Source organism: Biomphalaria glabrata, chromosome 6 (genome assembly GCF_947242115.1).
Source record: "Biomphalaria glabrata chromosome 6, xgBioGlab47.1, whole genome shotgun sequence".
Lineage (NCBI taxonomy): Eukaryota > Metazoa > Mollusca > Gastropoda > Planorbidae > Biomphalaria > Biomphalaria glabrata.
The window spans coordinates 17,683,722-17,709,428 of record NC_074716.1 but is presented as its reverse complement, the minus strand read 5'-3'; the positions used below and the strand labels follow the sequence as shown (position 1 = coordinate 17,709,428).

At 36.8% G+C, this 25,707-nt stretch overlaps 1 protein-coding gene across 4 annotated transcripts in view; it reads left to right on the top strand.

Moving 5' to 3' along the window:
• Nucleotides 1-25,707, top strand: part of LOC106051588 (synaptotagmin-6-like) — a 95,622-nt gene that overhangs the window by 13,754 nt on the left and 56,161 nt on the right. For all 4 annotated transcript variants that reach the window (XM_056033494.1, XM_056033492.1, XM_056033493.1 and 1 more), the window contains exon 2: nt 477-2,252. In XM_056033494.1, the coding sequence (XP_055889469.1) occupies nt 2,234-2,252 (19 nt within the window). In that variant the 5' untranslated portion in view covers nt 477-2,233. The remainder of the gene's footprint in view (nt 1-476; nt 2,253-25,707) is intronic.

The window sequence follows — 25,707 nt, the reverse complement described above, 5'->3', positions numbered from 1 at the left end:
CCATTTGTTTGTAAATAAGTTGTAAGTCATAAAGTGAAAGTGATCTTTCAGATCCAAATTATTGTATGCTACTCACAGAAGAGCTTAGTCAATTTGATTCTGCAGGACTTAAAAGTGCACAAGAGTTATGCCCCTTTTCTAAACCCTTCTTAGCACTTCCTTTAGTCTTCTATACCGGATACACCAAACAAAAAGCTATTTTTAGATTTCCCGCAATGAATGAATAATCTTCAATTGCCTCTCGCTGCAGGGTAATTAATTGGTTCATATTCAATGAATGTAATGGGAGAGAGGGAAAGGGGGGGGGGGGGGCTAGTGCCGCAAGAAGTTGAACTCGGGACAATCGCTTGTTATAGACTAATCAAATTTTGTAGTTAGAATGACAGTGTTACTTTTTTTTTTGTTTGTTTTTGACATTCCTACTAGACTGACTTGTTGTCTAGTTAATCCCTTCAATCTGTTTCTCTTTACTTTAGCTCGACGACATCTCCAGTGCCTAAGTGGACACCGCCTGGACACGAAGACATGATCTATTGGACGCCGTCTGAAGTGAATCTCGTTTTTATCCAGAGAAGAACATTACCCTCTCGTTTGTCTCCCCTTTTATCATAGGGCCAAACGTCTGCAACCCAGTTGAAACCACCCACTCCATCTGCAGCCATCTTTTATCGTTTTATTTTAGCTGCCACTTTAACTGGAATCATGATTCCAAGAAATCTCAAGTGAACTGGGCGGTCACAGGTCAAGTGAAGGACATTAAATATGTCCTCTGTGTCCCGTCATGCAACTCTGGCATTGAACTTCTGCTTCAACTGAGGGCCAAGTGTCAAGCTGTAAAATTATCGCCCGTTGATCTTCGGCTAACTTTAATGTCGTCTGCTGATTCTTCCCGCCACCATCACAGCTAATAAACGATAAAAGGGTTTGCGGAAGAGAGATAAGGAAAGAGAGGCGAAAAAAAAAGAGGAACACGTCACAGACAGAGGGACTTTTGTCGTTTTTATTTATTGTACTCTTAGCAATTCATTTGAAGGTGTGTTGTTTCTACCAAATTGAAACAAGGACAGAGTTTTGGTAGAGTGATCATAACCCTTGCCAATGTACAAGTTATCTTCCCTTTATCTGATTTAAAACGATTCTAATTCTGGTTTACATGTGTTCAATATTTTATAAAAAAAAATTCATAAGGATAACACCTTCCAAACATTTCTTTTAGTGTCTACATGTACAAGTTCACAAAGACAATAGAAGAAAAAGAAAGTACATGGGACACAAATCTGCCAGCTTATTCAGCAGACGTTTTGTAATGAATGAATGGATGCACAGATCTCGTTACTTCAGCAGCACGCGAGACTGTTCACGAGATTTACAATTATCACTTCTGTTCTGTTCATGTAGGAACATTGTAGACTTTCAACCAAAAGGAAGTAGATTTACCGAGACATTCGCATCGAATTAGTAAGTTTATAATATTATAAAAGGTTCTCTGATACAAAGTATATTTTTTTATTATTTGTGTTTATATAAAACAAATATGAGCTTTTATTCGTATAGGAAACAAGATAATTATTATTATTATATATACATATATATTTATTATTTGAATGAATTGATCTAGACTAGAATCTTCGTTGATATTCACAAAACTACGATAGGCCTACATTAAAATGGTTTGCTGTGAATGCAACCCAATAACTGTGATCATTTTACGACAATTAAAGACGAAACTATGCTAAGTCTGTTTCAAATCATCTTAACATATTAAATCGCATTAGTGTGTAGTGTCTCCTTCTTTTAGAGAGATATCAGAGCTCAGTTTCTGACACTTTGCACGCGCGAACACATGCCTTCTGTAAATGGTGCTAGTGAAGGTCTTAATGACCAAATCCTAACTTGAACACAGTGTGTAAGGATCTAGAGAAAAAAAGAATACCACCAGAGACGTAAGTTGGCTGAGTCTGGACCTCCACTGCAGGATAGGAAAGTAGCGTCAGTGACGTCCTATTAGTGTAAAACAAACTTTAACAAGAATAGTTTGTTTTTTTTGCTTCACATTGATTAAATCGGCTCTCGCCTCAAAGAGGTTTCTCTCGAGATCCACGTCTGCTGAGAGGCGTATGACATCAACTCAAAGTCAGGATGAGCTAGTCACACAGCGTTCCCATTTTGTTACTGTTGAGACTGTCATCTGTCATCTCGCCTGAAAACAACGTTCAACAGTTGACATCATACTATGGGACAGTTTCATAAAGGTAACTTATTTTTGTCTTTAAAAAAAAACTGTACTGGGAATTGTTCATATATGGGGCGTGATGGCTGAGTGATAAAGCGCTAGACCTAGAAATCGAGGAGTTCCGTGTTCGAATCCCGGCTAACATTTTGGGATGTTAAACCTTGGGGTCCTTGAGACGCCCCAAAGTCCACCTCTCTAATGGTTACCGTAACTTAGTTGTGGAAAGTAAAGGCGTTTGGTCGTTGAGCTGGCCACATGACACCCTCGTTGAGAAACTGATAACATTAACCTAGATCAGGGGTCGGCAACCTGCGGCTCGCGAGCCACATGCGGCTCTTTGGATGTTAAGCTGCGGCTCTTTAGTTCCATGCGCAAATATTATATATTTTATTGAAAAAAAAATATTAAAAAATTGTTCTGATTCGATTCTATCTCTCAGCCACTTGTACTCGCTTTTCTGCGCACCCCTCTCCATGTCTTACAGGTGGAAGATATTCAATTTTCTTCTGCCTTATCACGTGATATAGATGAGTCTTACGACATAAAAGACACGGCACAAATAGGCCTTTTTGTCAGGTATATGTGTTCCCAAGTTCCAAAAGAAGAACTTCTAGGATTGCTGCCGTTCTAGTGACAAACTTTAGGAAAAGATAGAGCTAAGGTCGTGTGAAGATACATTGAAGACAATAAAATCGATATAAATAAATCGTTTCAATAGCAACTAATGGAGCCAGAAGTATGACAGGAAAAAAAATAAAGGGGCAACTACGATTCTTTGGCGCAAAAAAATGTTTACGGTTCAATGCATAATATACCAAGAAGCGCTTTGTCTCCAAACATTTCTAGACGAAGTAGTTGATGTCATGATTTGTTAATCAGATTTTTAACAGCATCTTGTTAAAAGCGCTCTACCAGCGTCAGTTTAAAGAATTCTTAACGAAATGTTCGGAAGAAAAATAAATCTTGTGGCTCTTTAGAAACGTTGAAATTTGGTTAATTGTCATTTTTGGCTCTTCCGACTCAAAAGGTAGCCGACCCCTGACCTAGATGGCAAGGTTTGAATGGGGACATTTTTTTTTTCATTCAGGATTTTGCTTTGGAGTCTGAGCAAAATCAAAACTAAATAAAACGAAAGCAGACATTAATTTAGTATAAAGTGGGCACCTTACAGACACCTATGATTGATTAGCCTGCCTTGTGTGCCCTCCCCTGTACATTGCCGACAGGCCCAAAATTGGAGTCAGGGTTGATGTTTTATGTATCATTTACTGAATGCGTAACAGATGATTAAAAAATCAACAATTTGGGCCTTCACATTTTTTTATGAAAAAATAATTGCATGGTTTGAGTCGATTGGAAAGAGGGGGGAGGTCAAGTTTTTAGAGTACAAAGTACTTGACTCGCATAAAAACAACACATTTTTAAAGGTCGCCTTGTTTCGAAAGAGTAATTGTTTCTTTTTTAGGTAAAACCTCAGCTCTGGAGTGATGAATATATTAATGGCATGATAATTTTAATTTATTTTTATCTACTATCTCCCAACACTCTTTTGTATTGGTGAATTTCTTTTATTGATATATATTCTATTAGATTTTTAGTTTCTAAACCGTATATAGACTAAATATACATATATATAAAACCGTATATAGACTATATATATATATATATATATATATATATATATATATATATATATATATATATATATATATATATTAGTTATTCCACACAAAACATTCTGTACATGTGACGTGCTTTAATAATGTTATCTGGGTATCTGGGTATCTGCTATCTGGGTTACATTTGCATCAGAATTCATTAACAGACGTCCAGCGGCTAGTTCATCAGCAACGCTGTTTTTTTTTTTTTTTTCTCTTCTGTTTCACAGCGTTCCATGAGAATACGTTTATCCCAGTTCCCCCCTCCCCGCTCCCTTCCTGAACAGCACAATGTTACCCACCCCTGCACTTGTTCCTCAGCATCTTTCACTTTTGTGACACGAAGATTTCACGTCTGCTACTGGGAAAATCCCAAACCGTGCATATTGAATATCCGATTAGCCTTCCCAGAAGTCTAATTGTATTTTGTCTGTATAAGAAGCTAAGCAACGCTTTGTCGGTTTTTTTTTCCTCTCTCTTGTATCCATCCTATAGTTTTAACCTATATCCATTTTCTTTATCTTTAAAATAATTGTTTTAAACAAAATATTTATGAAATGGTGAAGAAAGCAAAGACACTTTTGGTGGACAATAGAAGTTAAAAAAAAAATAATTTAAAAAACAACTATAGATTATAAAAATATAGCCGATGTTTTAGAAATATGCCTCCTACTTTTCAAAGTCCCATTAAGTTATCGAGCCAATGCAGAAACTCAAACTCAGGGAATGCTGGGAATGCCCATCTTTCAGACTAAGGCCTACAAATCTGTAGTGTTGTGTTATGGAGTGTGTGTGTGTGTGTGTAGGGCCTTACATGTTTTTGGAATGATGTATTAGCAGGAACTGAGATGTGCAAGGCTTTACAAAAAGTTTTATTTTTCTCCCAGACTTTATGTACACTCCTAAACAGGCTTTCACTTTCCTTAGAGTGCGCACTCTTAGTGGCATAAATGTCAACACGCCTTTCGCTCCATCTTCTGGGAGTCTTCTCATGACATTTGCTCTGTTTTGTAATCTTGTTTAACTCCAAGCCTCATGACAATCTGAGGGCTCTGTCAATCATGTTTACCTTAACCCACCAATGACTGAGACTCCTGTTGAATTGATTATTATCTTCAGTTAGGTTATCCAATCAGCAGCAGAGTGTTAATCTTTGCACGGGTTTCTACAGATTGGTGTTTTCCCCCTAAAACTACTCTACAGTTTCCCCTTTTTTCCCTAATTTTGCCCTACACTTGAAATTAGCACAAGATTCAACAGAGTGACTGTAGTTTGTCTTGGTAGTAAAATAAACATTTCACATAATAGTTGCTTTGTATTGTGTTTGTTACAAAGTTCAGCATCTTTTAGCGTAACGGTTTATAGACAAAAGTTTTTTTTTCTTTTATGATATTCTGTTAAAAGTGTCTTGGTTCATTTGTAATGTGATGTAATTGTAAGATTTAAATTATATATATTTCTGATTAGAGTCGATTTTCAAAATAAGAGTCATCAGTTTATCCTTTGTACAGAAGTATTAATAAGCTTTTTATTAAAGCATATCTCCATTACTTTTAAAGGCATTTATGAATCGAATTTCTAGGCCCTTTCGTTTGTATCACTAGGTGTTTCCCATTATTAACCTTTATTTTGTTTACTTTAAAATCTCTTCCAATGGTTCCCTTTTCAATTCCTTAGTTTGTATAGGCTCCATTATAGTGCCTCCACTTTTCTTTAAATCGCTTTCCCTACTTTATCTTTCTTTGCATCTTAAATACTTAAAGAACGTTAACACTTGATGATTTAAAAAAATAAAACTTAAATCAAAGAGCATTTTACTGGTGATTAGTTTAACCACGAAAATCTTCAACAAAAGTGTTTCTCATACTTTTACTAGGAATAAGGTTAGTAAGTGGTTTAGTAGCAGCCACAAGGCGTCAACATGACAATTTAATAATTTAACAATTATTTTGTCTTACCACAAAGCACAAGTGCTGGAAAGGAAGTCATTACAAATAAAAACTATACAAATAACATACTCAAAATATTAATAAAAAACAAACGAAAAGTAATAATGATGTAAGGATAGGGTTAGGGTTAGGGTTAGGGTTAATAATAACGATAGCACGTCACTCGGGAGATATTTGAACTTTCTGACGTTAGCATTGGCGAAGACGTATTGAAATATTATGAGGACTGAAATCATTCTTGTGACGGAAAATTTGACTTGAACAACTGTCTGAGAAGTCATACTTAGTAGGTGAACTGCACTTCATTTAATACTTTAGTTGTATATTAATTGGTGATAGTCGCACTTTTTATATTGGTCTCAGCTTTGGAAGGAAAAAACAAGCCAAACTAAAAATGTCTCTATCACCTTGACCTGTGTTGTATGTAGACGGGAAGGTCTCTCCAGATTAGGGCTCTCCAGATTAGGGATCTCCAGATTAGGCCTCTACAGATTAGGGCTCTACAGATTAGGGATCTCCAGATTAGGCCTCTACAGATTAGGGCTCTACAGATTAGGCCTCTACAGATTAGGGCTCTACAGATTAGGCCTCTACAGATTAGGGCTCTACAGATTACGGCTCTACAGAATAGGGCTCTACAGATAAGGGCTCTTCAGATTAGGGTCCTACAGATAAGGGCTCTACAGAATAGGGCTCTACTGATTAGGCCTCTCCAGATTAGGACTTTACAGATTAGGACTTTACAGATTAGGCCTCTCCAGATTAGGGCTCTACAGATTAGGGCTCTACAGATTAGGGCTCTACAGATTAGGCCTCTGCAGATTAGGGCTCTACAGATTAGGCCTCTCCAGTCTACGAGAGGAACTAAAGTCGCGGCAGCACTTAAGTAGGAAAACTGCTGAAATGGGAATTTATAAATTCAATTCAACTACAAAGGACTTTTGTCTGTAAAAAAAAAAGAATGACCTCTGCCTTCAATCCCCCTTCCCCCCCCCCATCGCACAGGTCTCAAAACAATTTATTTTTAATCATCATCATCATCATCAAACTCCATTAGAGTGAGGGCTTGAGAGGCTCAAATCCTCTCTTGCAAAAGCCCTGGACAGAAACCCTGCTGTCTTGCGTAGTGCATAAATGTCGCCATACAGGTCGAGAATTTTGAGTTTCCCAGACCTGTCGAGACGGAGATCAGCAAGTCTGGGGCAGTCAAACAGAATATGAGGCACGGTTTCCTCTTCTTCCCCGCAGCGGGGACACCTTGAATCGAGATTTGGCCATAGCCGTGAGAAATATGAGCCAACAGGACAGTGGCCTGTCCTGCACTGTGCTATAATAGCTTGCTCAGGCCTGGACAGCCTCCACCACGGGGAAGTGCGGTCAGGGCGCCTCATGCGCTCCCAGACTCCACGGGCTTTTTGGGTCTTGTCCCAGCACTCAAACCACTTTTCCCTTTCTGTTTTTTTTGTATTATAGCCAGGGCTTGATGAAAGCTTACAGCCTCATCAGTGGGTGGAATTTGCCCTCCCTGGTGGGCCAAAGAGTCTGCAATTGTGTTGCCAGTCACACCTATGTGACTCGGTACCCACTGCATAATTACAGGGGTAATTTTTAATAGAAGAAATAGCGAAACTTGTCCTCAATGTTATTGTTGGAGTCACCAGGTTAAATAAAAATTGCGTAATATTATTTTTTTCGCTGAATATTTTTTCAATTTCATGTTGGGGCCACCAAATTCACTTCGCCTTGGGTCTCCAATAACTGATCGTGGTCCCTCAGGGAGAGCGTCCCACAGTTTGAGAAACGCTGTCATGCTGAGATGTAAAATGTTTTATGAAAATTATCATTAGTTTGTTTATGAGAAAACAAATAGTCTTTCAGATAAAGCGACGAAACTTTAGAATTAAAACAAACAAACAAAAAAACGACACTACCAGGCATTAAGATCATTTAGTATTCTTCTGTCCGTTTGTTAACGTTCAATGCACTTTAGGAAATGAGTTTGATGTTGTGATACTATAGCGATACGTTGTCATTGATTAGGACTTGCAACGGACAGAAGGTGATCTACTCTTTAATAAATGGGAGGGGGGAGGGGAGAGCTGGTTATTTACAAAGTTCTTTGATCATTGCAATTAATTCATTACGTCTCTTTCACATGTGTAGACATGGCGTAAATAGTTTGATTGTTATATTAGTATTATTACTATAATTATGTGGCTTTAGTGATCGTGTATTGTGGAAGTCTCGAGAAATTAGATCTCGTAATTATTAATAACAACAATAATTAGACAATGTGAATGATGTACGTTGTTGATAGTTGATAGTGGATAGTTGATAGTTGATAGGCCCTAGACCTCTATGTGATATACATTTATATATCTATAGATTGGGTTTGCATTTCAAGAACAAAAGAAACACAAACGAGAAGAGAAAGTAATGGTAAATGGTAAATGATTGGATACAATCTTTTTTAATAGCGCCTTTTATGGACAAGGAAATATGTCATGTTGCTATATCTGAAGATTGTAACTCTGTACATATTGACTTCCGCTCCAGTGGAAGTAGACAACTTTAAATAGGTCAACAACGCTCTCGTCTGATGTATTCTACAAACTAAAGAAAATTAATTTGCGGCTTTGCGATCAAGTGTCATTAAATATTTAGACAGTGATTCACATAACAATGTGGTCAATGACAAACAGTTTTTTTTTTTTACAAAGCTTATATCAACTAACTCTGTCTGTGTGTCTGTCTGTATGTCTGTCTGTCTGCGGAAAAGTTTGTACACGTTATTTCTCCTACACCCAATCTCGGATGAAGCGGAAATTTTTCACAATTATTTCTTTTACCTGATAACACAAGAATCAATTAAAACAAAATAAAATTAACCACTTAGTTAATTAACTATTGGTATAACATTATTTTGCTTGGTATCTCAAACAAGAGAAAGAAATAGTACTTAACTGAAGTGGTAGTATAAGCTGAATTAGTCCCCTTTATTTTAGCTTGTCGTCTGAGTGAACACAAACATGAAATAGAAACAATAGATAACTACACGCTTCGTTGTTCATAGACTCTTGTTTATTTTGTCTAGTTTAACATCTCTTCCAATGGTCCCCTTTTCATTTCCTTAGTTTGTATAGGCTCCATTATAGTGCCGCCACTTTTCTTTAAATACCCTGTTCTTTCTCCCCCCCCCCCCCTTTTTCCAGCTGGCCCAGACAAGTGATAAGATCATAGCGTATTGAGAACGCTAAGAGCATAAAACGTCGCTAAAGTAAAACAAGTGATAAAAACAATATTTCGAATCACACAGATTTATTATTATTAGCCTAGATCTATTACAAATTTAATTACATGACTTATCCAAACTAATTGATACACTAAATATAAGCTTTATTTTTTTTGAAATATATATTTTAAAAATATTTGCTTGTTAAATGATAATCATTCCCTATAAATGTCTTGATTACAAGTTGATGTCTCAAAGCATAATTTACCCAGAAGATTTGATCAATATAATACTAAAAAAGTGTATAATTGAAATAAGAGCTTGCTGTGGCCAGTAGGGGGTTTAAGTGACCTTAACGGTTTTTTTCCTAAGGGTTAATAGCCAGAGGACCAACGTGACTCTCCAATGTGACGTGTGGAAATGATCACATCAGTTTCTCTTCTTGAGCTCCAGTGGTGTCATTTTCTCACCTCATAAACGTCCGTACAGGGGTGAGATTGGTGCAAGGCCGTGGGGAGCGGCGCCTGCCGAATGACAGATAGGGTAACGACGCCCTATTAATCGATGTACACGCTGGGCGACCACTACGAAATCTGACCCTGACCTACTCTTTTTATTTCTGTATATTGAAACAAATCGCTGTATCAAATAATAATTACTCCCGCCTGGAATATATTTGTGAGTTTCGTTTCGTTTGTGTGTACTTGGAGTCCATGTTTTTTAAAAGACTTAGCACGTACATTGGAAGATGATACGTTGGGACGCCACTGAATATTTCATTGGCTGGCTTCCTCTTGGGAGCGGTGGGGCCGAAATGGCTTCCATTAGGAGTAGTGGCACAGGAGACAAACAGAAGAACGCAGTCATCAGAGATCGATAATTTGTTTTATATAACACACTCACACACACGTTCACGCTCACGCGCACACAGAACACATGCTCGCAATGCCGGTAAACACACACGTTCACGCGCACACAGAACACATGCTCGCAATGCCGGTAAACACACACGGTCACGCGCACACAGAACACATGCTCGCAATGCCGGTACACACACAGGACAACACCGACAAGGACGTTTTCTTTTTTTTTCTTTTCTCACTTACAAGGCGAGTTTGAAAAATCTAAAAAAACAAAAACAAAACAGTTTGTGTGTTGGGTCAGTAAGATGCTTTGTATAGCTCTAAAATAGTCACTAATTATTTCTGTAGTAAGGGATGCCACTTTTCTTGTCCAAATAATTTGCCGCCGTTACTGAATACTACAAACGTATTAATAACGTCAAGGGTTGATTTTTTGATTGATTTATGTGTTGTCACTGAGTTTGACTTGTATGCGAAATTTGATGAGGATTGGGTGAGTAGAAGTGGTCGAACTATCAATTGCGAAAATTCAAACATACAAGAAACATCCAAGAAAGATCCATAGTGTATGTAAGCGTTGTTCAAACAACAAATACTTAAAAAAAAAAGAACAATAAAGTTTATATTGAGATAAAGGAGACTGTTACAAATCATTTTTGTTCATTAATGTTGTATTTAAATCGATATCTTAGACGCAACACAAAAGACAACAAAACAAAACTTCTGAGGGCGCAGTCGTTATAATTGAATGTTCCACAATATCTGCTTCACCGGAGACTTTTATTTATATCGTAGAGCGAATAATGTGAAGTCCAACTGCTATTCCCCAGGAAAATTGGTTCCATGAACATTGGTTCCATGAACATTGGTTCCATGAACATTGGTTCCATGAACATTAGTATACTCCACAAAGAAAACAGTAAACAGTGCGATAAAGCCTTCCAAGGGCGCTGTCGTTTTGACTGAATACATATAATCTACACTTCACCAGAGACAAAAGCTACTTATTCAGAAATGTCGACACAATTCGTTGCTTCTCAAACATAGCAGAAAGTCAATTGTAATCAGTCCAAATTGAAAACTGTCTTGAACAAGTTACAGGTGTCAATGTTCTCAAGGTTCCCGACGGACTTTTGCTGAGGCCCGGCATCAGCACGATTATAGAGTTGTCCAGAGTTGAGGTTTGGACATTTGCGTACCTCTGCGGCCGCTATAGTGTATGGTGTGCTTGATTGAAAGCATCTGAGTTCTAGGATATGCAGTTATTCAAAAGCCATATATTTTTATGCATCTTAGTTGAAAGTTTAATTTAGTCTATCTTTTAACTCATAAAAAATCTTGCTATCGATATTTCTTTTCATCATAACAGAAAATACCTAATTTATTAAAAGTGCATAAGCATGTTCAGCTTCAGTAATTTATTTTGTTTACAAAAAGTTGTCTGCTTTTGAAAACGTACGTTTTTTCCCCCCTTAGTGAATGTCCCATGGTGCGGTTACGCCACTGTTTGGACTGAGAGACGCGGAGCGTGAGAGTTCAAAGATCATGAAACATTGGCATTAAAAATATAGATTCGAATTCCGTGAAATCGAATTAAAATTTGAATGACTTAGAAAGGGAGGTGACTCTGGTACACTTCAATACTCACACTTTGTAGACAATGTCAAAAATTTTTTTTTTTTTGTTTTTTTTTTAGAATGAATCTCCGCCATTTTGACTCAACCAAAAGGTAATCCGTTTAACCCTCACCTAAAGTCTGTTATTTATTCAGCCATACGTACGTCTTGTGGCTTGACTCTTGGTTGATGTCTCCTGGGAGTGATAAGTCGGGACTTTACAGAAATGAATGAAAGAAACTAATTTTCAGTTTGAGTGAGACCTAAAGTCAGAAATCAATATGTTTACTTAATGCCCTTGTTCTTTTCTTTTGTTCTTTTTTTTTAGCTTGTCTACCTTGATTTGATTAAAAACCAGCGCGAATTATGGTCTAGCTTTTTCATCTGCTTCTTTCTGTTTTGTCATCATGTACATGATGGCACTGTATGAGTGTGTATGCGATGTGCGCGGTTGTGTGATAGACACAGACAACTACACAATCCTTAAAGTGCTCTTTGGCACACATTGAATTCAATAAAATACATGTAAGTCACATGATTTAATTGCCTTTCAAAAAATATTTTAAATTCTTTTGTGTCAAGAAAATATCACTAAATTGTGAATCGCCTCATAAACAATGATAAATGTCTGGCTTTAGCTGTGAATTGGCGACTGCTCTCATTTGTGAATGGGCGACTGATCTCAGTTGTGAATGGGCGACTGATCTCAGTTGTGAATGGGCGACTGATTTCAGTTGTGAATGGGCGACTGATTTCAGTTGTGAATGGGCGACTGATTTCAGTTGTAAATGGGCGACTGATCTCAGTTGTGATTGGCTGTATGGAACAGAAATAGCTAGATATTTAGGCCTATAGCTGTACAAGTGTGTAGCTATCAGCTTTGTAGAAACAGATATTATTAATTTAAAAAAAAACAGTTCCTTCTTTATGTTCAAATAATACAGGATACTAATTATTCATGTTTTATTTGTCATTAAAAAATTAAGAGAATAATTTAAAAAATTATATACAAAAGACAAAGCTTATCTAAAGGGGAAGAACCCCATCCTTAAAACTATATCTATCAATAATGCACTAGCTATTTCCCTCATTTGATATAAAAAAATTACCAATAATTAATTGATTAATTGTGTTTTTTTTATTGATTCATGTTTTGTTTGGGACAATAAATAACTGGTTCAAGTTTCCACTGGATCAGAGCGAGAAACAGCGTTAACATTTATTTAAGGGGACTAAACCCAACAAATTTAACTATGTCTTTGAATACTGAAGGATTAGTTTCCCTTATTGGTATCCAACAAAATAATTAATTACCAGTAATAAATTGACTAATGTTTACTTTTTCTTATCAATTCATGTCTTGTCTATGCCATTGAATAATTGTGCGAAGTTTCAGTTTGATCTGAGAATGGGTGTGGAAGACATAACGTGTTCACACTTTTTACCAGACAGACAGACAGACGGACAGAGGGAGTTTGATATAATCTTTGTAAAAAATAAGTTCAGTTGGAGGGAGGGGGGTTGTAGAGTGTGTGTTTGTGTGAGCGTTTATATAATGACCGTGGGAAGAGGTGGGCGATTGGTTGTGAATGATGCAACATAGGTGGCATTGTCGTCATATAGTCTCAGGACAGACGACTTCAGAACGTAAGACTGAAAGGTTGTGTCGTTGGAGGGAGTTAGATATCTAGTACATTTATTGGATTTCACATGAACTTCTTTTTGTTTATATTATAAATAAAGTTCTATTTAGTATTGTTCACAAAAGGAAGTTATTTGAAGCGTTATTGTTATTAGTTAAGATACATTACGTCTACAACGGTTTAGTTGTCAACCAGCAGTTTGGTGCTACAAGTCAACGACCGCTAGCAACAGTGGGGGGGGGGGGGGGGAAGGCGTAGAGGCAGAGTGGAAATAAAAACTCTGAGATTATTAGGACGCTACCCTGTCCTCTCAACTCGAATCACCACATGACATTAATTTGGGAAAGTAAAAGCGGTTGGTCATTGTGCTGGCCACGTGACACCGTCAGTCGTTAATAGTAGATCACAGAAACAGATGACCTTTACACTAGAGATCGCACGCTCTGAAAGGGGAACTTTATTTTTATGACCCTCGACTATCACTTTAAGTAGAAATACTGTCTAGAACTTTCATAACCCTAGACTCTAGACAAAGTCTGGGGAATTAAAAACTTAAATTGATGACAATTAAAAACGAAATAAAACCAATACATGCTATATCAATATTTTAGCAAAAGTAAGGTATGTTGACTCTATAACCAGCAATATTTAGATCTAGATTTAGATTGATGTAGATCTAGGTGCTGTACAAATTGAATAACTTATTTCAAGCTAGAGTACTCCTATCAGATCTATAAGGCAGATGGTGTAAAGATCATCTGTTTCTATGACCGACGGTTAACGAGGGTGTCATAAAGCCAGCACAACGACCGACCGACTTTACTTTTCCCAACTATTGTTAGGTATCCATCTGAGTTGGATGAACTCAAGGGCGCCCTGAAAATCCCGAAATCAAAATCTGAAGTCTTCACTTAGATTTGTACTCGAGACCCTGGGTTTGGATGCCAAGCGCTTTACCGCTCAGCCACCGCGCAAGCATGACTTGTTTGAACATGTAAATATAATGTCCACTCGGAGATGGAGACAATAGTTTAGAAACTCATTAAATTGTTGTCCAAATTACGTTGAAATATTGTTCTGTACCTGAAAATGTCAAACCGTACTCTAATGTCTAATATTGTTTTGAAAAGAAAATTTTACTTAAAAATATTTTACTGTCAACAGTTGTTTAAAAATGCCAAAATAACTGACAACGTAGAAGACTTAACTCATAGTATAGAGTTAGTACATACCTGTAATATAGAAGATCTCAGTGATTACAAAAAAAAACCTAACGGCCAGTAAACCCTAACTCTATGCATAAACGCGCGAACAGCATCTATCTATCTATCTATCTATCTATCTATCTATCTATCTATCTATCTATCTATCTATCTATCTATCTATCTATCTATCTATCTATCTATCTATCTATCTATCTATCTACCGATCTCTGTCTGTCTGTCTGTCTGTCTGTCTCTCTCTCTCTTTCTTTCTCTCTCTCTCTCTCTCTCTCTCTCTCTCTCTCTCTCTCTCTCTCTCTCTCTCTCTCTCTCTCTCTCTCTATATATATATATATATATATATATATATATATATATATATATATATGAATTTTCATATGCCAGTTTCGTATGCCAAAGGCAGTCTTTTTTTGGTGAGCTAAAAGGTGATCGACGTAAAAGAGGCGCCCCACGGAAACGCTTCAAAGACCAGCTTAGGCGTCAACATTCCTTGGCTGACATAGAAGAGAACACCTGGTTGCATGCGGCGTCGGAACGAGACAGCTGGAAGTCACTCACGAAGGCCGCGGGATACACATTTGAGACCAAAAGAAAATCTGCTGCCGAGAACAAACGCAGACGACTAAAAGAAAATCTAAATCGACCACCTGCGGACAATGGTTATGCTTGCCCTGGAAGTGGCAAAATATGTAGGTCACAGCTGGGGCTGCGCAACCACGGGAAATTCCTCACTAATCTTCAGACTCGAAGACAAGCCTTATATATATATATATATATATATATATATATATATATATATATATATATGAATTTTAAAAAAAAGCAGTATTTCTCAACCTTCGACGAAAAAAAAAAAACACGTTAAAAAAAACAGCCATGTTGAGGCCTTTCTCTTGACAGCCAGGTTGGCCTGGGGTTAGCTCCGACTCCAAAAGCGTTTTCTTGCATTCTTCACTGCAGCTCATTATTCATTCTATTAAAAAGGACCTTTTGAATAATATTTTACTTGACAAATATTCTAATATGAATTGACAGTCCCTTACTACATTGCGGTGACCGGTCATTTAATCCCCGGTCACTTCATCCCCGGTCATTTCATCCCCAGTCACTTCATCCCTGGTCATTTCATCCCCCGGTCATTTCAACCCCAATTATATAATAGGGGAACGACATAATATAAAGATCGGTAAAATATCAATAACAAGTTTTACTTATATAGATATTTAATGGATTCCGTTAAAAAGCTGTGATCACTACAAATAAATTGGACCGCCCCCCCCCACTCGAAAGTTAATGGGGGGGGGGGGGCGGGATTGATGCCATCGCCACCTCCCCATCACCCCAAATCGGCCAACATACTAGAGGGGGGGGGAGCGAAATAATTTTAAAATAGGTTGAAATATAAATAATTAGTATATATTATTAACATAACTAATAAATTATTGTACAAATTGTGTGATTTCTTTACTAAAATTCGTCCGCACCACAAATCACAACAAATTTCCATAAGGATCAATAAAGCAGTCTTAATCTCAGTCTTAGTCTTAATTATTTCTCGTTTTTTATTCTTATAAATTGAGACTCACGCGTTCATTTAGAAAATAAACAAAATATGAAAAAAACAACAACAATCAAAGCTTGTCAAAGGGGGATAACTCCACGTTTACAGCTATACATCTCAATAATGTATATATTATTTCCTCTTCGAAATCCAAAATAGTTAATTACCAATAATTTATTCATGTTTTGTTAAATGCAATAAATAATTGTGTAAAGTTTCAACTTAATCAGAGAAAGGGTGTGGGAGAAATAACGTGAACAGTTACAGAAAGTGACCAAACCCTCATAGTTTTTTCACACTGAAGGATACATTTGCATTGTTGTTATTGATCAATATAATTAATAAACAGTAATTAATTGTCTAATTGGTTATGTTTTAAAAACCGATTCATGTTATTTTAAGGTAAAATAAGTCATTGTGAAAGTTTAAGCTTGCTCCGAGAATTGGTGTGGGTGAAATAACGTGTTAAGACAGACAGACTTGAAATAAGCTTTGTAATAACTAAAAAAAAACTTAAAAGCCCACACATATGTAATAGAGCGTCTCCGTGTATTCTGTCCAATCGTGTAAGCCTGCATTGCAAATCTTGTGAAACATTTTAGGTAGCAAGCACTAAAACTAACTAAAAAAAAATAATTTAAGACCTGTACGTTTGTGTGTGAGCTCAAAATGGAGTTGATGTTTTTTAGAGTTTAAGCTCCGTTGGTAAACATGTTAACGAACGTTGACACTATTGTCGTTCTATTTACAGTCTTCGTCTCTTCATCTTGTGTTTCTAGAGATAAGCTCCAGGGAAAGTGAAACTTAAAAGAGCTCAGTTGAAATAAAAAAGATCAATATGTTTACAAATCGATCTTATGTCAACTCAAAAACTAACAAAATCAATAGCAATCATCGATTCATTGATCCTGTTTGTTGACACAATCATTTTGAAAGAAAGAGAAAAGGTGGACAAATAGATTCATGTCAACATGAAGGTAGAACACAAGGTGTTGAGCAGGATTAAATGAGGCGGGGTGGGGGTGTGACATAAAAGATGGTGGCTCAGTGGTCAGTTGGCTGTTAATATCAAGTTAAAATCTTGGTGAACATCTTCTATGCTCTTAGCTCGGATGTTTGTAAAGAAGATTAGTTTTGATGACCACATGGATTACGCTTCCCCATCTGTAGTCCTAATTAGTTTAGCTGACCACATGAATTAATCTTCCGCATCCGTAGTCCTAGTTAGTTGTGCTGACTACATGAATTAATCTTCCGCATCCGTAGTCCTAGTTAGTTTTGCTGACCACATGAATAACTCTTCCCCATCCGTAGTCCTAGTTAGTTTTGCTGACCACATGAATGAGTCTTCACTCCCTAGATCTAGTTAGTTATGCTGCCTTTGATAGATCACGTGATGTGAAGGTGTGGAGTTACTTAAGATAGAGAACATTTTGTGAATAGTTGTAATGTGTATCCTCTCCGGTGAGTGTCAATGTAATATATATTCTTCCCAGTGAATGTCCTTTAATGGTTGAGCATGTGCTCTATTAAGACCTTTGACCAACTGGAAAGAAGTTACTATGAGGCCAGGAGTGAGAGACGGCTATTTACCGGTCTCTGAACGGAGGGTCCCCTCCCCTCATCCACTAGATGATCACTTAATAACCACGGTTGTTGTAAGACACGGGCCCCACTTGGGGTCCTCCAGCCAGCCCACGAGGTTTTCTAAGTGTTCCTATACTGTACCGTCACTAATCCTTATCGAGCAATCATGGCAGGCTCCGCGAGAAACGGCGTGAACAAAATGTGTTGAATGTAACAATTTAAATGTATTAAATTATTTAATTTTATTAGCCAATCATTCATTATGTTTATTTTAGGCCACAACTCTGGCATGAAAATAACAAAAAGAAAACAAACAAAAAACAACGAAATAACACTGCACTGTAAATCTCATGAGTAAAGAAGCAGCAGCCTTTCATTGGTTTGTCATAGTGAAGAACACGTTCTGGTGAGACACAAGCAACAAACATTTCTTAGCTGCGATCTCTTTCATTTCCGAGTCTGATCTCGGGCAGCGTCTCCCATATTAGGTCTTGGCGCTCCCCCCCCCCTTTTGACGTCATCTCAAGGGGGCTCAACAACATGACAAAAGTGTATGTGGGAGGGGAGCCAAGAGGTAAATTAATTATTCAAGTGACAAATCAATGTTTAGTGTATTATCAAACCATGTTTGAATATTAACCAAGCGAGGGACATTACAATAAAATATAATTTGTATTTAAAGTTAGAGACGTTTCAGATTCTAGTAGAGACATTTTCTAATGTAGATCTATATATTGGCGTCTGCAACAAAATCGATTCAAAATTCTGCTAAGAAAACATTTCAAAGCGTTTCCGCTTACGTGATTCTTTGCACATTTCTGGTCTCTGAATATTCGGAATTGTCCTGACAGTTGTACATCATTATATTTACGACTTTTGTGTGACAACAAGAAGGTCCGTGTCATGACGTCTTGACATGAAGAAGATCTTACAACGATCACGACAATTACAAACTTCATCATAAGTGAACAAAACGATGGCTATGGGGGATTACTTTAAACAATATGCACTAGATCTTGTTTTTTTACTGTGCATACTACAACGTTTCAAATGCCATCAACGGTGTTCTACAAATTGAAGATGTCTATGACAAGATGTGTATGTGTTTTTTGCTTACAGCATGTTAAAATTGTTATTTCTGCAGTTCAGTAGCTGAGTGTAATTTATAGGAGACAGTTGACCTTTACATCATCTGCCCTATAGATCTCAAGGTCTGAAAGGGGGACAACTTTTTTTTTTTTTTTTTTTACTTTCGTAGGGTTAGGTTTACCTACATAGAAATGATGTTTCTAATGTATTGATGCATACGTGATTAGCAGTTTGATGTTCATTACCCTCATTGGAAAGGGAGATTGACTATCCATAGGTACTCTGTTACGCCACTGAAACACATTGTTAGTTTTCAAATTCTATATACCTATTTTAAGATACATAGATATGCATAGTTATTGCTGTTTGTTGAAACGCTAGTACACCAGAATTCGTAGGTTCTATATCTTGTGTTTAACTTTCTTATGTTTAACTAACGCGTCTCATCCATTACATTGTTAGTCTACAATGTAGATTTTACTTTTGTCTTTTTACCCTCCTTTGTAAGGCTTTGTCTTCCTTTTGGTCCTCCTTTTGTCCTCATTTTACTCTCTTTTTGTCCTCCCTTTTGTCCTCCAATAGGCTCATGTGTCTGGTAATCTTACTCAGCAATCATGAGCATTGGTTTATAGATTAAAGGTCTGTGCTATCATGCTAGGGTCATTGTTGCCTCAACCTCAAATCTTCCGTTAACCTTCCATCATCAACATCATCAAACTCCATTAGAGTGAGGGCTTGAGAGGCTCAAATCCTCTCTTGCAAAAGCCCTGGACAGAAACCCTGCTGTCTTGCGTAGTGCATACATGTCACCATACAGGTCGAGAATTTTTGGTTTCCCAGACCTGTCGAGACGGAGATCAGCAAGTCTGGGGCAGTCAAACAGAATATGAGGTACGGTTTCCTCTTCTTCCCCGCAGCGGGGGCACCGTGAATCGAAAATTGGCCATAGCCGTGAGAAATATGAGCCAACAGGATAGTGGCATGTCCTGCACTGTGCTATAATAGCTTGCTCAGGCCTGGACAGCCTCGACCACGGGGAAGTGCGGTCAGGACGCCTCATGCGCTCCCAGACTCCACGGGCTTTTTGGGACTTGTCCAGCATTCAAACCATTTTTCCATTTCGGTTTTTTGAATTATAGCCAGAGCATGATGAAAACTTACAGCCTGTTCAGTGGGTGGAATTTGCCCTCCCTTGTGGGCCAAGGAGTCTGCAATTGTGTTGCCACACTGCACTTTCGTGGGTTAACCTTCCATAAACTTATTTCTTTTACGCTGCCTCCTTTATGATCATGTAACTAATTAAATGTTGGAAGTAAACACTCATAACAAGTTCACCTTTGAAACGTCTATGAACTGTTCTAAAAACAAGACAGAATGATTGCTGACAAAGAAACCTCATTAACTCAAGATTTAATTTGTTATGAAAGGTCACATTAACTCAAGATTTAATTTGTTATGAAAGGTCACATTTAATAACAAAAGAAACGTAATGGCTTAACCAAGGGACTGCACTCTCACTGCAATCTGAATTCAATTCACCGAGTGAACCATCTATTTATTTCACTACGTCGTCCTGCTCTTTTGAATTGTAACTACTGGAAGCTACCGTGTACAGAGATTTAAAAAAAAACTATGGACGAAAATCAATATTCTGTACGCAACAGTTTTTTCCTCGTGAGTTCTTATCAAACAAAGAAATAATCTTGAGAAATTGCGTGCAAGCAAATTGAAGTAGATACAAGCTTTAAAAAAAAAACACATTTAAAAAAATGTAATTCCAGGGTTTCTTTACATCACCTTTATTTTATAAAAATAGAAAACAAAATCCTTTGTATTTAAAACTTTATTTATACATTTTCTTCAAATCCTTTTTTTCTTCTTCCTTCTCATTATGAAGTTTTAAGTTTTATAATGGTGATGTCTTTTGACTACAGAGATTAAGGATAAGCGCAGTGTTTCACATGACTATGCAAACCGATGGTTTAGGTTTAGGCCTTGATCTGAGATGAACTCCATAGTACTTTCAAGATCTGGTAGTTTTCCATACAGTTTATCTACTAATCGAGTGTATTGGTGTTATGGAGTGTGTATGTGTTTCTATGGTGACGCTGGGGAGAGGTTAGAAATTGGTTGGTGGCTATGTAGTGTGAATGATGCAAGAAAAGCGGCATTGTCGTCAGCTGTCTTAGGTAAAGGAAACGACTCCAGATTGCCAGAGTGAAAAGACGTGTTTTATTTAGTGAGTTAGATTTTGTTCAAATACCATTTTATTTGATGAATGCATTTCATCTCAAGTTTAATTTTTCTATATTATAGAAAACGTTATATTTACTCTAGGAAAAAAAAAGAAAGGTCCCTGGACAAAAAACGGAAAAATAAATGTACAAGAATACGTACAACACAAAAACCTAGAGAACAGATACAGAAATAAAACCTAAAAAAAAATAATCAGAAATAGTTTATCATATCGATGTATATATTTTTCAATGAGCTTACATAAAGTATCTTTTTTTTCTAATGTATTCCAGTTGCCTTAAACAACACAAACGACTAGATTGAAATACTTGATCATTTATTATTTCAAGAATTTAAAATGCCTGTAAAGTTTAAATAACATGATCAAGGGAACACCCGTATTTGATTGGACATTTTATAATTTAGCTTGAAAATTGTAGACTTGTTGAGCCACCATAGAAGGCAGCAACTCGACCATATGACGGGAGGTCAAGCTCTTCTGAAAAAGGAACAGGGCTGTGTTTAGCTCCCCTACCATGTTGAAAAAACACTAGCTACAGGAACACTAAACAACAAATCAAGAGACGTCATGAACCTGGGAAAAGAAGAGTTATGACCCATGTCGATGAAAGCTTGAGTGATCTGGAAGCCGACAGCCGAAGGCCATCGTCTCTACCCGGACCATCACCACCATCGATACAAGCCGATGCCTAGCAGATGGGCAAATTGTTGGGACAGTTGGAGAGACTCGCCCAGAACCTAGACGCCTGGGGGAAGCTGGTTTGTGACCTATGCCCCCGAAGACTCGTGGGTTCACTGGTTCAGCCACAAAATCCCGAAATGTTTTCTATGTAATTAAATATGGAATCAAAATGTTCTTCAATTCCACACTTATCTTATATAATACAGACGTTACTTTAAAAAAATGGATGATTATGTCGCTTCATGCATTTAGTCATGCATATTAACCAATGACCTTTCGCCCTTAAAGTCTGCACAAATATACAAGTCTGCTCCTCAAAGTCTACGCCTATGGCAGAGTTGTGGTGTCCTCACCCGGAAACAATTTTGCTTTCAAATGTAAACTTATATCCCAAGAGAGTTCTTCTATCAACACCCAGCACGTGATCTCGAATAAAAATAGCTTCATGACGTCAGTAAACGTCTTCCCGCGTCCAGACAGGAAACTAATATTAGTGTTAAACATTTCTTAATGTCTAATGTATACGATAGGTTTCGGAAAAACCAAACAGCACCAATAAAAGTAGTAAGTGTATCTAACAATAACACGTGTCTTATAGATTACTGACGTCACTTCAAAAGAGTATATAATTAAGCCCTATGCATTTTATGTGTTTATCTAGTCATGCAAGTTAGTGACTTAAACTCGGTTAAGTTTTCCTGGCTGATTCAGGCAACCCATTCATGTGATTTAAATGACTTGGTTCACAAATAAATCTATTTATTATCTGTTTAATCACATAAAAGTGTTCTTTCCTCGAGCAGCTTTTTTTTTTTTGTTTCAATTCAAGAATACAAATATTTTCAGTTTACGACATTCTGAGAACGTCTCTATTGTACCTCGCAATGTGAGATGAGATCGTCATATTTCATATGTATCAATTATAGGAATGAAACTTGAAGGTATACGAACATTTGATGTTTTCTTGTTTATCAATATCACGAACTCTTTTTGTGGGGCAAATAATATAAACTCAGCTTACAAATAATTACGAGAAAATGGAGATGCTAAAAAATAGATATCGTGTTCTGTGCTTTAGGGTCTTTTTGGCGTCATAGTAACAAGTGAGATACATTTTTGTTGTAGTTTTTAGCGGCCCCCGAAAAGGGAAAAGACGCTATTTGTTTTGTGTGGCCTTTCTGTCCGTCCTTCCGTCCCGTTTAGATCTCAGAAACTAGAAGAGAACATGAAAATCGGACATCATGATAATTTAGATCATTCAAAGTTCTGATGCAACGGCTACTTTTCCTTTTCTGAAAGCGAAAAATCTAATTTTTAAAATCAATTATGCAAGCAGTTTTCTCAAAAAAATAAAACATTTTTACAGCTTTTCACTATTAATAGTAACAAACACTGGAGGCTTTTTAGTAAGGGAGATATTAATTTACCATTTTTAAACATATTTATGCAAATGGTTTTAGATTTTCGGTCAAGTAGTAACTTTGAGGTTTATTGTTACCCGCTGTGATGCGGATGTGATTTAATAAGATTTAGTCTATTAGGTATATTTATTACTACTGTTATGCGGACGCGATTGGATCATTATTGTAACTACCATGAAGTGTGCAACATATTGTTCTATTAAATAAATGTTATATCTTGTCTGCCAAAATTGGACTCATTCAATCTCTACCATTTGTGTTGGTTACATGTCAAGTGTGACTCTAGGAAGCACAAACCCAGCATTCCACGACATTGGCATTATTCAACATTACACCATTTTACCTTTTTACATCTCCATGTGTCTCCCCTTTGTTTTCTTCTGTTACATCTTTATAAACCAGCATGTTGTGTTGAACTGACTGGAGAGGTCGGCCTGGACGCCGACAATATAGATCCAATTTGTAATATTAGGCAAGCTATTAAGTTGTATGAGTCTAGACAGGGAAGTAAGAAGGGCTAATGTAAGAGCTATAGTTCTTTCCCTTTTTCTCTCGCGAACAGAACAAGATTTAGACCATACACTTATATATTATACTATACTGGAAACCGGAAACAAATTCTTATCCGCGACTGATCGATTCACAGATACATATATATATAGATTTTTATGTACGTAACTCTTTTTCAAGCTCTAATTGAAGTCGCCCCAATCAATCTTTTCTGTCTTAGAAAAGTAATGATTTTAGTTTTCAAAGTTTAGAAATATTGCAAAATCATTTCTCAGATTTTCTTTAGAATGGACTATTAATCACAGAATTGACGCTAATATATGAAACAAAGCCATTTCCTGTTCGTTTCCATTGAGATAATGTTTAAAAAATCCTAGATCGAAATAATTCATGTCTGTTGATTTTAATCATCTTATTTACATTTAAATAGATTGATTACCTAGATCTTTCAAGATTATGTATCTAAAAATTGCAAAATAATAATTATGAGACGAGAGTGCTCTTGCTTTTGATGTTCAATTACTAGATCTAGATTTAAAAATTAAATTGTATGTTACATAGGTTAGGGTTGAAAAAAAAACAACAACTTTACCTCTTATGACTACTTTACAAAACAACGCCTTGTTTCAACTTTTAAAAAATATTTCACATTTTTTGTAGATTTAAAAAATTCCCATGTCCAGTCAAAATATAGTATATATAAGTCTATGATTTAGACATTTATTATCTTTAGGAGAATATAAAAATAGGGGATTTTCCTACTGGAGTAGTCTGTTCTTTGTTTACATTTTAAGTTTGTTAAAAACAATAATTCAGTAAATTAGAACTAAAGAAGAGAAAGCGATATGTGGTCGATTTGGGGCAGCTTACAGAAAAATGTAGGAAAATGAAAAGAGAAAGATTTGTAGACATTTTTTGAAACATAGACTAGACAAAATAATCAATGTAAAGGACTCTATAGTGTAATATGATGTCTATACTCTGTTGTTGGTTTGTAGCTCCAAACAGCTAGTACAACACAACAGGTGTAGCCTGTAGGCATGTGAATGTAGAACTTGAAATACACTTGTATTGACTTCTTTAAAAACAATGAAACAAAAGTTTAACTACATAATTAGTATAGAGTATAATATATAAGCTTCCAACCTCAATGTAGGAACACGGATGAAACAGAAATACATTCAACAAGATGTAACTCACTACATATAGAACTCTTCCTGTCACAAGTCTTTCTGGCACAAGTCTTTCTGGCACACGTCATTCTATCACAAGTCTTCCTGTCACACGTCTCTCTGTCACACGTCTTTCTGTCACACGTATCTATGTCACGTGTCTTTCTGTCACTCGTCTTTCTGTCACACGTATCTATGTCAAACGTCTCTCTGTCACACGTCTCTCTGTCACACGTCTTTCTGTCACTCGTCTTTCTGTCACACGTCTTTTTGTCACACGTCTTTTTGTCACACGTCTCTCTGTCACACGTCTTTCTGTCACTCGTCTTTCTGTCACATGTCTTTCTGTCACACGTATCTATGTCACACGTCTTTCTGTCACTCGTCTCTCTGTCACACGTCTTTCTGTCACTCGTCTCTCTGTCACACGTATCTATGTCACACGTCTTTCTGTCACATGTCTCTCACTTGTTCTCTTACTTCAACATCTCTCTTTCTAACTTGAACTACGACAGATCACCTCATCATTTCATCAGAATGTATTCTATTCAGCCTACTCGACCAAATCAACTGCACATCTTTTGTCTTGGTTATATCGGAAACACGCGCATACACTACAACACTGCTAAACAACTAACATTGCTTTGTCATTGTGCTACAAGCGAACAAATTTAGTGCATTCAAATTATAAGCTCTTTAAAATATATAGCTTATCCATATTTCCATACTCTGTACATCAGAAACAAACCGGTAATCTCCGTTTATGAAAATCCTACAATATATAACGTATCCATATTTCCATATTCTGTACATCACATACAAACCGGTAATCTCCGTTTATGAAAATCCTACAATATATAGCTTATCCATATTTCCATACTCTGTACATCAGATACAAACCGGTAATCTCCGTTTATGAAAATCCTACAATATATAACGTATCCATATTTCCATATTCTGTACATCAGATACAAACCGGTAATCTCCATTTATGAAAATCCTACAATATATA